Source organism: Carlito syrichta, unplaced genomic scaffold (genome assembly GCF_000164805.1).
Source record: "Carlito syrichta isolate Samal-C Ts95f unplaced genomic scaffold, Tarsius_syrichta-2.0.1 Scaffold304318, whole genome shotgun sequence".
NCBI classification, from domain to species: Eukaryota; Metazoa; Chordata; class Mammalia; order Primates; family Tarsiidae; genus Carlito; species Carlito syrichta.
This window is the reverse complement of record NW_007248414.1, coordinates 100,949-117,999: the sequence shown is the minus strand read 5'-3', so window position 1 is coordinate 117,999 and position 17,051 is coordinate 100,949. Positions and strand designations below refer to the sequence as shown.

Here is a 17,051-nt window from a genome sequence, read left to right as displayed (position 1 = left end):
CCCAGGCGGGTCTCGAATCCGCAGGCTCAGGCAATCCACTCACCTCAGCCTCCCAAAGGTGCGGGATTACAGGCTGAGCCACCGAGCCCGGCTGAAAACTGAACCTTTTTAATAGTCTTGGCATAAAACTCAGACAAAACCTTTATGAGTGCATGTAAACTGTCTTTTTAAAAATGGATGCCATTTATGCATATGTTCTGCTGCAGAAATACTGATGTCTGATTGTGAGATAATTAGGATGGAAAGTGAAGGGACCTCATTGATTTGTGCTTTTTGGAGCTGCCAGATTCTTCTAGTATTGTGCTTCTCAGGATGAGGTATGTGTACCCCTGAGAGTGTGCCAGGGTTATAGGAAGTTATAGCACACACATGCATGATTGCCAGGAATGTCAGATTTATTTGTTGATTTGATGGGAAACGAAATATTAAAATATGTATTGTGGCAAAATGCAAACTTTCCATACATTGAAGAGATAAAACGTGAGATTTCAAAGAAATTCGGACATTGTGGGCAGTGGGGAGAGACTTATCCTTCATTTTCTGCCTCAGCTGGAGGTGCTCAAGCACTGCTCTCATGCAGACAGAATTCTGACAGTTTGGATTGCTATGTTTCTGACCGACAAGGCTTAGGATTTTGAGCCTGTGGAGTTCTGTAGGACCACACAGGATGGCAAAAACTTCTGAGACTATGTCTGTGTCAAAGAAGGAATAACTCTAGTGTATCAGTCAGACTGACTCGATAAGGAAAAAAGATGCACACAAGTTAAAGCAGAGATGATTACTTAGAAAAATCACTTGGGCCGGGCTCGGTGGCTCAGCCTATAATCCCGCGCCTTTGGGAGGCTGAGGTGAGTGGATTGCCTGAGCCCATGGGTTCGAGACCTGCTTGGGCAACTTGGCGAGACCTCATCTCTATAATAAATCAAAAAATTAACTGGGTGTGGTAGCGTGCGCCTGTAGTTCCAGCTACTTGGAAGGCTGAGGCAGAAGGATCACCAGAGCCCAGCAGGTCGAGGCTGCAGTGGCCGGGAGTGGCCACTGCACTCCAGTCTGGGCGACAGAGTGAGACTCCAACTCAAAAAAAAAAAAAGAAAAATCACTTGGGCCTTGAGGAGACTAAACTTGACAACATTGGCAAATTATTCAGAATGGTTTTCAAAGTTGTGTCTTAAGTGCAGTAAACCAGTCACAAAAACACAAATACTATGTTAGTCCACTTATATGAACTGTCTAAAGTAGTCAGACTCAAGGAGTCAGGGACTAGGAGAAGAGGGAATGGGTGGTTGTTGATTAAAGGCTACAGAGTCCCAGTTTTAAAGGATGAAAAAGTTCTAGAGATCTGTTTCACAACTTTGTGAATATACTTAATACTACTGAACTGTATGCTCCAAAATAATCAAGATGGTAAATTATATGTTATGAGCTTTTCACTACAACTTTTTGAAAAGTTGTGAATTAAGGTGTCCTGTACACATCTCATTCCTTTTTGTTTGTTTGAATTAAGCTTTATTACAAATGTTCTTTCTCACCAAGTTTTGTGTGAATGTGCTGTTTGCTGTGTTGTGTTTTGTTTTGAAGTAGGCAGCAATGGCAGCAACCACGGGGGACACTGGACTCTCCAAACTGCAGTTTGCCCCCTTTAGCAGTGCCTTGGATGTTGGGTTCTGGCATGAGTTGACCCAGAAGAAGCTGAATGAGTATCGGCTGGATGAAGCTCCCAAGGACATTAAGGGTTATTACTACAATGGTAGGTTATAGAAAACTCCATCTTCCATCATCTTCTGTTGTCTTCTCCGTCCTCCAGTAGAATGTCAGTTTTCCTTTAGAAAGGGATACCCTTGTCTTTTATAATCAGTGCTCTTCACTAGTTGCTATTTTGCTTCCTGAATTTTGAACTAAGTTCATTTTCTTCTTTTTCCCCCTTTTGTGGGGAAAAGAAACCCATGTTATTAATCCAAGTAATACCGATTACTTAGCATTGCTGGGGGAGGAGATTGAACATATCATTTTCCATTGACTCTTTTTATATTCTCAGCAAATCTCTTATATTCACAAGAGCTCTGTCACATTCTGCCATTATCTGTATATACGTTATCAGTGTATCATAGATAATTCGAAATTGGATGGGGCACCTTGGACTCAGTCAAGAGAACAACACTATTCACAAACATTTTTGTTATGAATGCTGCTATTTCTGATTTGTAAGTGAAAATGTGATAATGCTTTTGTCCAGGTGATTCTGCTGGGCTGCCAGCTCGCTTAACCTTGGAATTCAGTGCTTTTGACATGTGAGTATTTATTTGTTCAAAATCTAAGGTAAAGAACACTGTTTCCTTTTGGCAAGGAATGAGCCTTCTCATTTCCCTCATGAGTGGGCCACAGGAGGAACTTGGGAAGTTCTCAGTGAGTAATCAGTGCCTCATGATTTTCTTGTATCTCCCATGGAGACAGATGGCTAGATGTTTAGGCCTATCTGGTTCATTTTTCCAGAAAATATTTATTTGAGCCTATTTGGTGCCAAGTACTATCTTGATTGATTGAGACATAGATAACAACCCTTCTGATTTTGATTGTAGTTAATACTTTATAATCTATTATTGGGACCTCTTGACTTACTCCTTTAGTTGCTTGTCTATGGGCATCAATCAAAGAACATTTATCAGGCTACAGCTGTATACAGGCCACTGTGCAAGGCATTATGGGGATGTACAAAGAAATATAATAGACATGTCCTTGAATTTTTTTTTTATTTATATGGAAGCTATGGGAAATTGTTGAAGAAAAGAGAGTACTTAACTAACTAGGCATTTTCATAAACATAGTTCTTTCAGAACTACCAGGTATGACTTTTCTCTTTTTCAGAGGCGAAAACCATGGGGCGAAATGTAAAAATGGCTTGCCTAAAATCACACCTAGCTGAATTTAGAAAGCAGGGGTGACAGAAAAAAAAATGTATTCAAAAGTATATTTCTAAAATTCAGTCTGAGTAGCTATGGGGATTTTGCTGTCTTCTGTAGAAACAGGAAGGGGCTGCAATTTTAGGAGGAGATAAGTTTGGTTTAGGAGATGTTGCGTTCCAGATGACAGTCTCCACTAGTGCTGTCCTGAAGGAGCCGGAGTTGAGGAGAGAGGGTCAGACTTATTTGGGAGACATCCATGTGAAGGAGATCATGAGGCTGTACAAGAGGGAGAGAATACAGATGGTCACCGACTTACGATGGTTTGACTTATGATTTTTGGACTTTATGATGGTACAAAAATGATACATATTCAATAGAAACTATACTTTGAGTACCCATACAAACGTTTCGTTTTTTACTTTCAGTACAGTATTCAAAAAATTACACGAGATACTCATTTTACTATAAAATAAGTTTTGTGTTAGATGCTTTTGCCCAACTGTAGACTAGTGTAAATGTTCTGAGCATGTTTAAAGTAGACTAGGCTGGCCGGGTACAGTGGATCAAGCCTGTAATCACAGCACTTTGGGAGGCCAAGGCAAGAGGATTACATGAGTTCAGGGGTTCGAGACCTGCCTGGGCAACTTGGTGAGACCTCGTCTCTACAATAAATAAAAAACAAAAATTAGTCAGGCATGATAGCGTGTGCCTGTAGTTCTAGCTACTTGAAAGGCTGAGACAGAAGAATTGCCTGAGCCCAGCAGATCGAGGCTGCAGTGGCCGAGTGTGCCACTGTACTTCAGCCTGGGCGACAGAGTGAGACTCTTGACTCAAAAAAAAAAAAAAAAAAAGTAGACTAGGCTAAGCTATGATGTCTGGTGGTTTAGGCATGTTAAATTCATTTTTTACTTACAATATCTTCAACTTATGATGAGTTTATTAGAACAGAACCCCATGGCAAGTCAAGGAGTGTCTGTATAGGATAAGAAGAATAAAGGGCACAAGTAGTGAATGGCCCTGATTAGGAAGGGGAAAGCGGATATAGAGCTAGCAAAGGACACAAGGGTTGTCAGAGAAAAATCAGAATAGCATTACAGAAACCAAAGAAGGAAATGCTTTCAGGAAGGAAAGAGGAAGGTCAACAATGTCAGAAGCACAGAGGTTAGAGTTCAATACAAGGATCACTGAGTTTGTTGATTACATCATTTCTCAACTGAATTCTATACAAAAAGATGCGGCTGAAACCATGAAGGCTGAAAAATTAGACTACAGTGAGGATTACTTTTTCTGTTTTCTTATGCCTCAGCAGTGTCAACATGGAGGATTTTGGGAAGGTGAAGAGGTCTTTGTAAGGTTTGCCTGGCTTTTGAAAGTGGTAGTAGTCAAAGATTAGACACTTTAAAATAAAGTGTCCCTAAGTTTTTAAAAAGAAATCTCAAAAAAAAATCAATACATTCTGTTCCATTATGTCAATCAAATTGCAGACATAAATAACATAAATCTAAAACAATGTTAGTCTTTGTATCTTTTTTTTTTTTTGAGTTGGAGTCTCACTCTTGCCCAGACTGGTTTGGAGTGGCATGTTCACGGCCACCACAGCCTCGACCCGCTGGGCTCAGGTGATCCTTCCACTTCAACCTTCTGAGTAGCTGGAGCTACAGGTGTGTGCCACCACACCCAGCTAATTTTTTTATTTATTGCTAGAGAGCTCTTGCCAAGTTGCCCAGGCTGGTCACAAACTCCCCGGGCTCAGGAAATCCTCTTGCCTCTGCCTTCCAAAATGCTGGGATTACAGATGTGAGCCACCACACCCGCCTAGTCTTTGTATCTTTAAAAATGCATATGTGGATGTTTCTTGTTGTTGTAGCTTTCTGGCTCCATTGTAAATCCCTTGTGATTACTTGTCAAAATAAATTAAATCCTAGTAATCTATCTCCTGTTTTGCAAAATTAACTTATTTTGGAGCAATTACAATATAGGGAGAAAAATACTGGATATGTACAAGCATTAAATTGTCTGAAGATGGTGAAGGGGGAATATTAGCAGTCTGGTTTTTTGTTTGTTTGTTTTTGAGTCAAAGTCTATTGCCCAAGCTGGAGTACAGTGGCAGGTTCACAGGCTCTGCGACCTTGACCTGCTAGACTCAGGGGATCCTTCCACCCCAGCCTTCCAAGTAGCTGAACTATAGGTGTGCACCACCTTGCCCAGCTAATTTTTTGATTTATTGTAGAGATGAAGTCTCACCAAGTTGCCCAGGCTGGTCTTGAACCTCTCAGAGTGCTGGAATTACAGGCATGAGCCACCATGCCTGGCCAGCAGGCTGATTATTATGCAGTCTGGAGAAGCTAATATTCATCACAAACCAGTCTTACTCCTATCTCTATCCTGATATTAGACTGAAGTTTTATTTGGTTTTTTTTTGGGTTTTTTTTTTTTTTTTTGAGTTGGAGTCTCACTCTCACCCAGACCGGAGTGCAGTGGCCACTCCCGGCCACCGCAGCCTCGACCTGCTGGGCTCTGGCAATCCTTCCGCCTCAGTCTTCCGAGTAGCCGGAATTACAGGCACATGCTACCACGCCCGGCTAATTTTTTGATTTATTGTAGAGTTGAGGTCTCGCCTGCCCAGGCGGGTCTCGAACCCGCGGGCTCAGGCAATCCACTCACCTCAGCCTCCCAAAGGCGCAGGATTACAGGCTGAGCCACCAACCCGGCCTGTTTATTTGTTTTTTAAGAGTTTAATAATTTTATTCTTTGGAACAGTGAGAAAAAATGTTTATAGGTTTGATCCTAGTACACAATTCAAGCATCTTTAATTTCAGAAATCCAGACATCTTGATTGAAGCAGGTAAAATAATCTATGATCCTACAGCTATAACTTTCACACAATCGCTTGATTTCACAGGTCTTATTTTTTCCTTTAATCACTGAATACCCACGATATGTGAGGCACTGTGGTAAACAGTGGGGAGGTAAGCAGTAGTAAGATGTTGTTCCTAGTGTGTGAAAATAGCCCTAGATTTGAAGTCAGAGGATCTCGGATCTGTGACTAATTATGCTCCCTTGATAAGCCCTTTTGGATTTGTCAGCTTCTGTTTCCTTATCTCTAAAATAGGCTCTTGGCTCCTCATGTTCCTTTCAATTTTAAAAATCTGTGATTTTTCTGAGTCCTCCTTTTTAGGATGGCTGGGAAGTTTAATGAAAGTGCTTGGGGTTCCTCAGAAGGCATGATTCTTTATTTTCAAATTATTTTCATATTATCATTCTTTGTTTTAATTGGATATATTTGCATGGATTTGAAGAGAACGTCTTTATGAATTTATTCATAAAAAAGTGAATGTCTACAATGTGGAGGGTGTGTAGGTATTAGGAATACGAAGACTTTGAAATACATCCTCCAGAGCTCCTCTGTGGTAGGAGAGAGAGAGCTAGAAGACAAATATTTGCATTGTGGTATGCTTGGTGCTGTAATAAATGTGGACAGGTAATCATTATTTTAGGAATACTTATTAGTTGCTTGCTCTGTGTCTTAGTAATAGAATGTGCTAGGCACTGGGCACACAGACTGGAATAAGATACAGTTTAAGAGCTAACAAGCCTAGTAATCACTCATAGATGCCAAGAGTATATCTCAGCTTTTGCTTCTCACCAGATAAGTCCCTTTTACTCTGAGTCCCTGGGAGCCTTATGGATCTTTGCCAGCAGTAGCACAAGGATCCTGTTCTCTAAATTGTGTTAGGTGAATTGTCAGTTAGATAGTATTTTATCAGGCACCAACTGTCTTGTATTGGAGCACGTTGTCTAGGGTAGAGAGTACTGCTGAACCAGACCCCAAAATGTAAGAAACCAAACACTTCTTGCCCACTTAATTGTCCAGGGCTGGCATACCAGTTTTCTTCCATCTCATGGAACCATCATCCCTGAGAGCTTTTGCCTTTGTGTGCTGGTGAAGACTGAGCTGTTACTTTCAGGTAGCACAAGATGAGTGGGGAAGGAGAACCAGGATGAAATAGGTGGAAGAATACCTAGTTTTTTAAAGGCCCTGCCCTAGAAGGGACATGAGTCACTCTACTCAAATTCTGTTGGGGAGAGCCTATGGTCTTCCCTGTCTTGCAGGGAAGACTGGGAAATATGGTGCCCAAATATGTGTGCTATTTTTGTTGAAGAAAAAGAAAATAGATTTTGGTTGATAATCTCTGTAGCAATGTGAAACTGATTTAAAAAAAAAAGTTTTCCAGGCTGGGCTTGGTGGCTCAGCCTGTAATCCTAAACGCCTTGGGAGGCCAAGGTGAATGGATTGCCTGAGCCCACGGGTTGGAGACCTGCCCCGGCAACTTGGAGAGATCTCATCTTGACAATAAATCAAAAATTAGCTGGGCATGGTAGTGCGCGCCTGTAGTTCCAGCTACTTGGAAGGCTGAGGCAGAAGGATCACTGGAGCCCAGCAGGTCGAGGCTGCGGTGGCCGGGAGCGTGCCACTGCACTCCAGTCTGGGCGATGGAGTGAGACACCAACTCAAAAAAAAAAAAAAAAAGTTTTCCTTTTCCTGGACCTTGAATGTCAGACATTTGAATGAGGAACACTTCTGTGGGCCTCTTTCCCTTAAGGATATTTGTCTTTAGTCATAAGAAATATTTGTCTTTTCTAAGCCTCAATTTGGACTTAATTAAACAAATAGAAGTCATAATCCTTGCCCTCAATGAACTTAAAAAGGAAAGAGGTAGGAGTTATGCATAGTCATCTGTGCAGGACAGAGACTGTGTCTATCTTGTTCTTAACTGTATTGCTAGCGCCCAACACATATTTGGTGTGTGACTAATTGCTCAAATAATTGTTGAATTGAATTACAAGTGGTCTACATGCATGGCTGTCAAGATGGGAAGTGGTTCAGTTGATGGAAAGATGCGAGTGGACTTTGTTAGAGGATGTTACAAACAGAAACTTAGAGTTGATTGAGGAAATCAGGAGGTGAGGAAGCATGCCTCCCACCTGAGTGTGACTTCCTAGGTTCCTAAAGGTCCCCATGGGCATGTGAAGTTATGTGTGTGAAGATTCCTCCAGGTATGAAGACCAACCAGGATTTATTCCATTTTGATCACCTGCCAGCCTATTGCTCATGTGAAATAACTGGAGTAAAGCAGTCCCAGTACTTTGCTGAGTAATCACTGTGAGACTGGGCGAAGTGAAGGCCAGCTGTTTAGCTGTAACGTCCCCAAGCAGGCTCAGGCTTCAGGCCTTTGTGAGATCCATTTTTTACCTAGATAGTGTATATATATCATTGAGATTTCACTATTGGCTTTAGTATATGGGGAAGATTTATGCTCTTCTTAACAGCTATGTTAAGATACAATTCACTAACCATAAAATTTAGCCTTTTAAAATGTACAATTCAGTGGTTTTTAGTAGATTCATAGACTTGTGAGCCGTCGCTATCTAATTCCTCGATATTTTCTTCACCCAAAAGATAAACCTTTTGCAGTAACTCTCCATCCCCCCTTCTCCCTACTTACCAGCCCTAGGCAACCTTGAATCTACTTTCTGCCTCTGAGGATTTGTCTATTTTGGACATTTTATATAATGGAATCATAGGAAACTAAACTAATAAGTGTCAGGACCAGGATTTGAACTAAATCTCTTGTCTCCAAGTCTCAGGCCCTTTCCCTCTCATTATCACTTTTAAAATTCATTTTTCTGTCTACCTCCCCTGGTGGAACTTTAGTCTTGAAAAATGCTTCTCCTATGAAACTTTAGATTGTTCTCATTAATTAACTTGCATAAGTGCCGTTGTTCCTTGGAGCCTAGCTATCTTGGCAGCTGCTTGAGTTCTTGGGAGGTAGTTTTCTCTCCTCTCAGAGTGAGGCTTTGGCATGGCTCTCAGACACCTGGGCCATTTGGATATTAGGAAGAAGGGCACCTTCCTCCTCAGTGCTTGTGTCCAAATAGATCATAGTATCCTTCCTTCTGTTTCAGCATCCTGTTTCAACAGTAATTCATAATACCGAGTCTGAATGCAGAAAGCCTAGTTTACCGGTTGTTCTGCTTCCTTCTCCTTTCTTCTAGGCTTCATCTTGTCCCTTTGTGATTTCCCTTTCTCTTAAAGACAATCTAATACCCTCTTCTCACCTAGATTCAAAATATTCTTTTATTGAAGGAGCTTGGTGACAAACAACCTGTGATTTGCTGACTCATAGCTCCCCAGGGAAGACTCCAATTGAAAGTTTGCTCTTCCCCAGAACTTTGGTGTTTGAACCTTACAGATGGCATTTGACTGAGCCCTCCACTCTCATTGCACCCCTTCATACCTGTTCTAGGTTCAGATCTCCTTCAGCCTCCTGAACCCAATTTTACACAGACTGAATGAAAACCATATAGCTACCATCAATGCAGTCAGTAAAAATGCATTCTCTTTCCATGAGTTGTAAGCGACAACAATATTAGACTACTGATGAAGTGAATATTTTCATTTAGCATCTGTAACCTCTGAAACACAAGTTTATAATTTCATAGAAGAGGCCAGATTTGTCCACATCTGAATGCAGAAACTACTGTTCTTCTTTTCTCCTGACTTTGATTACTCTGAGGACTGTGAGGCCTTTGAGCCAATGTAGAGTGTGTAAACTGGGGGCACGATAGGTTGACAAGTAGCCCAGGTGGAACATGTTTTGTCTTTATGACAACCACCAGGGGTTTGCTCAGTAGCAGTTCTGTGTAAAGCCCCGTTTGGAGCTTTAGGTCAGTTAGGAGAAAACTCTGCCCTCAAGGGGCTTGCTGTCCTCCAGTTGAGGGAATATGACTCTCGTTCTTGAAAATGCTCTAAAGTATTATGCTGTTTCATGTGCCACTCTTACCAGAAGACATCGATGATGGCCTTCTGGAAGAGGAGAGATTAGAGCAGGGCCTTGAAGCCTAGGAGGGTCTGAGCAGAGGTGGGCAGCACAGTACTTTGGAGTCAGCTACTTTTGGTTTGGTTTAAGATTCAAGCTCTGCCTATTATTATGTGACCTTAGGCAAGTTTCTTAAATGTTTAAATAGCGTTTAATAGGGAAAATAACTTCTGTGAGAATTTGAACCCTGCAGAGTTCCTGGTTCAATAAATAATGTTTCCCTCTTAGGGTGAAGATGACAAAGGATTAAAAAAAAATAAGAAATGAACTTTTTTGGGCTAGAAGAGTAGTAGAAGAGCAGCATACTGGGATATTAGGGTAAAGGCAATATATAGGCTTTTTTGAGGAATGGGGGATGGTGCTTGTTGTTTAGTCCTTGACTGGTAATATTAATTTGTTGTCCAAAAAATGTCCAGTCAGTCTTCTGTTTGCCCTACAGAGCTATACCCTTTGTTTCCCACCATACTGTGGTGCTTTGTCTGTCCCTGGCTCTCCGAGTCCCAGCTGTGCCTGGCTAACTGTGTTTCTCTCGTATTTAGGAGTGCTCCCACCCCAGCCCATTGCTGCCCAGCTGTTGGGACACTGTATAACACCAACACGCTTGAGTCTTTCAAGACTGCAGATAAGAAGCTCCTTTTGGAAAAAGCAGCAAATGAGGTTAGCTGGGAAAAAGTGATGTATGGGTCATGTTTTCTGTGATCTTGGCAGGTACAGAGTTTCTGATCAGGCACATGAGTCTGTGGCAGAATCTGTGTGTAATAGGTGCCTGAAGATATATGTGGACTTTTATTTATATCCCCAGAGAAAGACTCCCAGCTCTCCCCTGCTGTGCTGGTAGGAAGGCCAGAGAGAAACATCTAGACTGTCTCCTGGAATAAACTGGAATTTCATGGCTGGGCAGAGGTTAGAAGTCAGGTTTGCTGCTCATCTCCAATTAGCCTTTTGAAGCAGCCAGATGCTCTTTAAGTGTATGTGCCTGTGGCTGAATGCCTGGGGGTGCTCTGTTCCTTGTGCCTTGAAGAGGCTTGGCAATTATGTGCATCATGATGCTACAGGAGATTATTGTGTAGTGTCTCCAGTGTCTTCAGGGCTAGATCTAATCTGCATCATCTGGTTTTCAAGGCTATCCTTGGCCTGGCCCTGCTGACCTCTTTGACCTTCAGTCCTGTCACTCTTGCCCCTACATTTTCTGACTCAGTCACAGCAAACCATGTGTAACTCCCTTCACCTACTTTCTGTTTTCTCCTCTCTCCTTGGGATATGATCTTCTCTCTGCCTGGAATGTCTTTCCTTTGCTTCTTCACATCTGAATTAGTGTGAGGAGTTAAAATGTGGGAGGAGAGTTTATCCTAGTCCTCTCTAACCCACTTAATCGAGAAGTCTTTGCATTAGTTTTAAAAAACACTGAAGTCTTACTTACACTGGTGCAGTGGTCAGGTCCTGAGGCAGGCTTCCCTCACATCCCTCAGGATGGATGCTGCTGTGACTCAGGTGAGGATGGTCATTTTTCTTGATCTGTGGCTTCACTGCTCCTGGCCTCCTATGTTGGCTGAACGTTTAATAGGGAGTCTCCAAAGATTTGGGTTAGTTCTCAGTCATCGTGAAAAAAAGCAGGTTGCTTCCCACAGGAATCCCATGCCTTGACCAGGGCTCAGACTTCTAGCAGTTCCCACCTCATGCTTCCTTGGCTTATCAGAAAGTGGGGGTCTCTCTCCAATGGTCCAGTTCCTCCAGAGTCATTATATTAGTAACAGGAACTTACTTCTCTTTGCTTATTTCCCTCTTCCACCCATACTTGGGGAATGGTTATTATTGGTGCTACTGTTTTGTCTTGCTTAGCGACACAAAGTTTAGCAACTAATCTTAGCTATGAAAACATCTTGTGATTAGCAGCTGCTGACCAGCATTGGCTTCTGCTCCTAGTCACAGTATTTGCTGAGTATACATAGACTTGAAGTTTATTCTCCCTTCTTTATCTCTCTGGGCATGATAATCTCAAATAAGGTTTTAAGAAATACCCTGTGCATATTTCAAATCACATCCTTTGAAAACCCCTCCCAGGATCTTTGTCTTCCCACCTCCCCAGCTGAGTTTGGGGACAGTTCCTCCCAGAAATTTTACATACTTCTGTGACAGCAAATCCTACATGGTATTGAAGTTGTATATTTATGCTTGTCTCACTCTCTAGACTGTGTTTTGAAGGTAGGGCCTGACCGTGTCTTTTATTTCTGTAACCCTGATGTAACCCTGATGTGCCTGGTGTATAGTAGACAATATGTAAATATTTGCTGAAGGGAATCATGAATGCATGAGAATGGTTGCCTCATTTGTGCTGAGATCTGCTGAGAGGAGGTATCTCTCCCTTTGCTCAGGCATTGAAGGGAATATAGCTGGTGGAGAGACAGCAAGAAGTGGGCAGAGTGAGATAATGACCCACTTTACTTCCTGGATAAGTGGTGCTGGGCCTGTAGAAGAGCTTGAAGCTTTTCAGCTCCATGCTTGGCTTGAGAGTGAGAAGCTCTGAGATGCCTAGTAACCTGCCTTGATGCTTTTCTTCTTCCGGCAGATATGGGAATCCATAAAATCGGGTGCTGCTCTTGAAAATCCTGTGCTCCTCAATAAGTTCCTCCTCTTGACATTTGCAGTAAGTAAATGGGCTCTCCGTTGTACTGAGACTGGTAAAAGTTCCCCCAGTTCAACCCAGTGTACCAGTGGAATAGTCTGCTCTCCTCTCTCTGAAGCTGTTACCTATGTTATTTAAGTTTTCACTGTTAAAGAAACGCTCATTTTATTAATGGCCAGATAGTGCTGGCACCTGTTACTGATGCTAAATCAACTTATCCCTACTGATCATTCTGGCAGTAGATGCATAGTTTATGTAACACAGTGACCCAACTCTTGTTATTCAGGACATAACAAAGTCAAATTCAGGGAATAGTGGAGTTCAGCGTTGCTAACATCTTTGCTAAATATAGTCCTGCAGAGCTCAGTCCATCCAAATAAGGGAAAGGGGCTTTTAGATTAGAAGAGATCACACTATGAGGTTTGACCACACAATTGGTTTTTTGTTTGTTTTTGTTTTTTAAAGAAGGAAAAATGTTTTCTGTTAAGTGAAATCAAATTAAAATGAACATTTATGGCAGCATTGAAGAGGAAAATAAATCACGTTAGAATAAAATTTGCTGCCTAGGGGAGAAGAGGTAAGGAACTGAAGGGAAGGACCTGACCTTGGTGAGGGGGAAAGTAGGGAAAAGGTAAGGGTTGATTGTAGAGATCCCAGCTATGTAAACACACACACACAGACATGTGCAGGTGTATGTGTGTATATGTGTATACAACTAATTTATATCCTCTAAGATTATGTTGACTGGTATAATTTTCTGTCAAGTGTGTGATGCCTGTTGTACATTTAAGTTGTTTCCAGTATTCACTATTATAAAAAGTATTGCAGCATATTGACAAGATTACAATATTGTCCATATTGATTTTTTCCTGCTCATTTAATTTTTTTATTTACTTTATTTTTTATCATAATACTATAAGAAAGGGATGGGCAGGCTCATTTTATTTTTAGAATAAGTTCTTTGGAGTGGGCATATAAACACATTAATGTTGCTGTGTATTAAATGTATTGTTTCACCATAGCATCATCAGCTTTGGATATGAATCCTCTTCCCCACCTTTTTTTTTTTTTTTTTTTTTTTTTTTGCCAAGTTGTAGGTCTTACCTTTATCTCTTCTACCTCACACAACTTTTCTCCTGAATGCTGCCTCCTGTGGCAAAAAGAGGGCATGATAGGGATCAAACAAGTCTATACCAATGGGTGGCTATCTATAATGATCACACCTTCTAACAAGTTATAATACTTTTTAATGTAATAGTGAGGAAGAGAGAAAAAATGTTTAAATTTTATTGTCAGATTACTGGGTGCAATTTTGCATTAATAATTTGCCTATACATTTGAGTAATTTTGTAGGTTCTCTACTAGGATAAAGTTTATGTATTGCTAGTTAAAGATTTCTAGTTACTTGAACATCAATACATTTTCTGGACCAAGAGGTCTTGTTAGTAGAACATATTGATGATTTGTGTTTAATAAGAAAAATAACACTAGCTTTTAAAGTTTTAAGATATTGCGTAGAGTCAGTATGTGTGTTGGCCTTGATGCCCTTTCTACTGAGCATTCTTAGCCTAGGTTTAAAAAAATTAAAAGTCTCTGTCTTTTAAAATCTTCAGATGCAAAGGGTTTTACATTTAATTTAATTGACGTTCTTTGTATCCTGAAAATAATCCTAAGAAACTCAAGCCTTTTAACTTTTGAAGATGACCTGATAAAACTTCTTAGAATTTGTGAGGTCCTTCATCTTGGATTGTTTAACCATTTACTAAAGATCAGCTGTGACAAATCCTTTAAGTCCAAAGAAGAGAGAATAATCTCCGGAGGTGATTTTGCTTTCCTTTCTGCTGTTTTTAGGGCCCAAAGGACTAGACACTTCATTAATTTCAATTTTGCAGTTTGTTTTGCCACTGTGAAAAGGGAATTTGTTCCTAGTTGATCAATTAGTAGCAGAACTGCAAACCGAAGAAATGATAATTACTAGACTTTCTAATCTGGACACATGCTTGTATGTACATATATATTTTTAAAATCAGCAAGTATTATTCCATTTATATGAAAAGTCTAGAATAGGCAAATCCACAGAGACAGAAAATAGATTAGTGGTTGCCTGGGGATGGGGGAGGGGAAATAGGGAGTTTCTGCTAATAGGTGTGGGATTTCTTTTTAGGGGATGAAAATATTCTAGAATTCGTAGTATTGGTGGTACAACCTTGTCAATATACTAAAAACCCACTGAACTACACTTTAACATGGCGAATGTTGTGGTATGTGAATTATATCTCGATAAAAAATGTGTCTGGGACCTACCATGAGTGATTAAGGATCTAAATGCTATAGGAATTGAGAGGAAAGCACCCTCAGCCTGAGTGGGAACAGTAGCAAGGACAGCCTCATGGATCCTTTCCCTGGGTTACTTTCCCTAGTTGGGGGTTGGTCAACTATACCTTGAAGATGTAACCTCTTCCATCATCCGTACTCTTTACAAGTTATAACCTCTCTATGACTCTTACAGTTAATCAAACATTCACTTCATCTCCGCTCCAGGCAGAAAGTGAGCTGCCTAATGGCTGGGATTGGTGCTTGCTCATCATATTATCAGAGTGTCTCATTTTTGTTTTGTACATGGCAAAGGCTTAGTAGTTGTTGACTTGAATTTCACCAATAAGGCATTTCCAAAAGCAACATTCTGTTATCTCAGGCATGTATGGATATGTGAATAGCCCAGCTTCCTTGATAACATGCTTTACTTACTTGCTGGTGAAGAGAATGGTAGCTGTGCTTGGAGATTGTACCTACACAGATTGTATGTTGAGTATGTATGATCAGCAGAAAAAGCTTTGGAAGCATAGTTCTCTGATCACCTCTCTGCCACCTACCATCTTTTTTGGGCCACTCAGGTTCTTTATCCCTTTCTAAGCTTCAACTTTCTGTCTGTAAAATGGAATACTAGTAATTACTTCCCAGGGTGGTTTTGTATATTAAGCAATGATGAAAATAATGTCAATTACTCAGTGCACATTTTCTGTTAACAAGTAGTAAATAAATATATTACTTTTTATCATTATATGATTAGTGTGTAGATGAGAGTTTTTTGGGATCAGGACAAAAGTCCTATATTTTATCATCAGTTCTGTTGGAGGTGGGAATCTTTGATGAGAGGACATATTTTGTGTGCAACAACTTTTACTCTCTTAATTAACTTTGAGAAGTTCCATTAATAGAGCTCAGTGGCTCAGCCTGTAATCCCAGCACTTTGGGAGGCCAAGGCGAGTGGATTGCCTGAGCCCGCGGGTTCAAGACCAACCCCGGGCAACTTGGTGAGACCTTGTCTCTACAATAATTCAAAAAAATTAGCTGGCGTGGTAGCACACACCTGTAGTTCCAGCTACTTGGAAAGCTAAGGTGGAAGGATCACAGGAGCCTAGCAAGTCAATGCTGGGGTGGCCGTGAGTGTGCCACTGCACTCCAACCTGGAGTGTGCCACTATACTCCAACTCAAAAAAAAAAAGATGCATTTCAACTTAATTTAATGATGCTCTTCTAATACTCTATTTTGTATTTTTTATTCTAGGATCTAAAGAAATACCACTTCTACTATTGGTTTTGCTATCCTGCCCTCTGTCTTCCAGAGAGTTTACCTCTCATTCAAGGACCAGTGAGTTTGGGTCAACGGTTTTCACCAAAACAGGTATCAACAAATAAAACAAAATGCAGGTAAAATTGGATTGAATGTGCAGCAGTCATATAGTTAATTCCAAAGACAAACAGGTATTTCTTTGGGTGAAGAGGAAGTAGCTGTGGAATCCTCCAAAGAGGGTAATAGGAGCAGATTTATTTATAAAATGTTTGTAAAGCCTTTTTTTTTTTTTTTTTTTTTTTTTGAGTTGGGTTCTCACTCTGTCACCCAGGCTGGAGAGCAGTGGCACAATCATGGTTCACCACATCATTGACCTTCTGATCTCAAGCAATCCTTCTGTTCAGCTTCCTGAGTCTCTGGGACTGCAGGTTCATGCTGCTATGCCAGGCTAATTTTTTGTAGAATCAAGATTTTAAGAAGGGTAATAAGTTCACTAGAGATAGTCCCCAGAAGAGCAATTGAAATAATCAGACTGGTAGAACAAAGACCCTAAACTAGAGAATTCTGATTGTTGTTCAGGCAAAGATTATCAGGATGATTTGTTTTGTTTTGTTTTGTTTTGAGTTGGAGTCCCACTCTGTCACCCAGACTGGAGTGGCATGCTCCTAGCCACTGCAGCCTCGACCCCTGGGCTCCGGTGATCCTTCCGCCTCAGCCTTCCAAGTAGCCAGAACTATAGGCACGCACTACTATGCCTGGCTAATTTTTGATTTATTGTGGAGATGAGGTCTCACCAAGTTGCCCTGGTGGGTCTCCAACCCGCAGGCTCAGGCAATCCACTCACCTTGGCCTCCCAAAGTGCTGGGATTACAGGCTGAGCCACCAAGCCTGGCCTCAAGATGACTTGAATTCATGAAACACATTATTCACTGAAACCCTGAGTACTGAAGCCATAGAACAGTCATTCTTGCTTTTTAAAAAAACCCCAAAGGTTGTGGTTTTGGGGAACTAATTTCCTAAGAAAAAATCTAAGGGGGGGGAAAGAATTTTGGATGGGGATTGATTGTTGGCAG

General features: G+C 41.0%; 1 protein-coding gene across 1 annotated transcript in view; it reads left to right on the top strand.

The window, feature by feature from the left end:
- Nucleotides 1-17,051, top strand: part of ATG7 (autophagy related 7) — a 148,762-nt gene that overhangs the window by 31,997 nt on the left and 99,714 nt on the right. Inside the window, exons 2-6 of the mRNA XM_021713167.1 lie at nucleotides 1,582-1,747; nucleotides 2,234-2,288; nucleotides 10,321-10,438; nucleotides 12,348-12,425; nucleotides 15,973-16,089. Coding sequence (XP_021568842.1) covers nucleotides 1,588-1,747; nucleotides 2,234-2,288; nucleotides 10,321-10,438; nucleotides 12,348-12,425; nucleotides 15,973-16,089 — 528 coding nt within the window. The 5' untranslated portion in view covers nucleotides 1,582-1,587. The remainder of the gene's footprint in view (nucleotides 1-1,581; nucleotides 1,748-2,233; nucleotides 2,289-10,320; nucleotides 10,439-12,347; nucleotides 12,426-15,972; nucleotides 16,090-17,051) is intronic.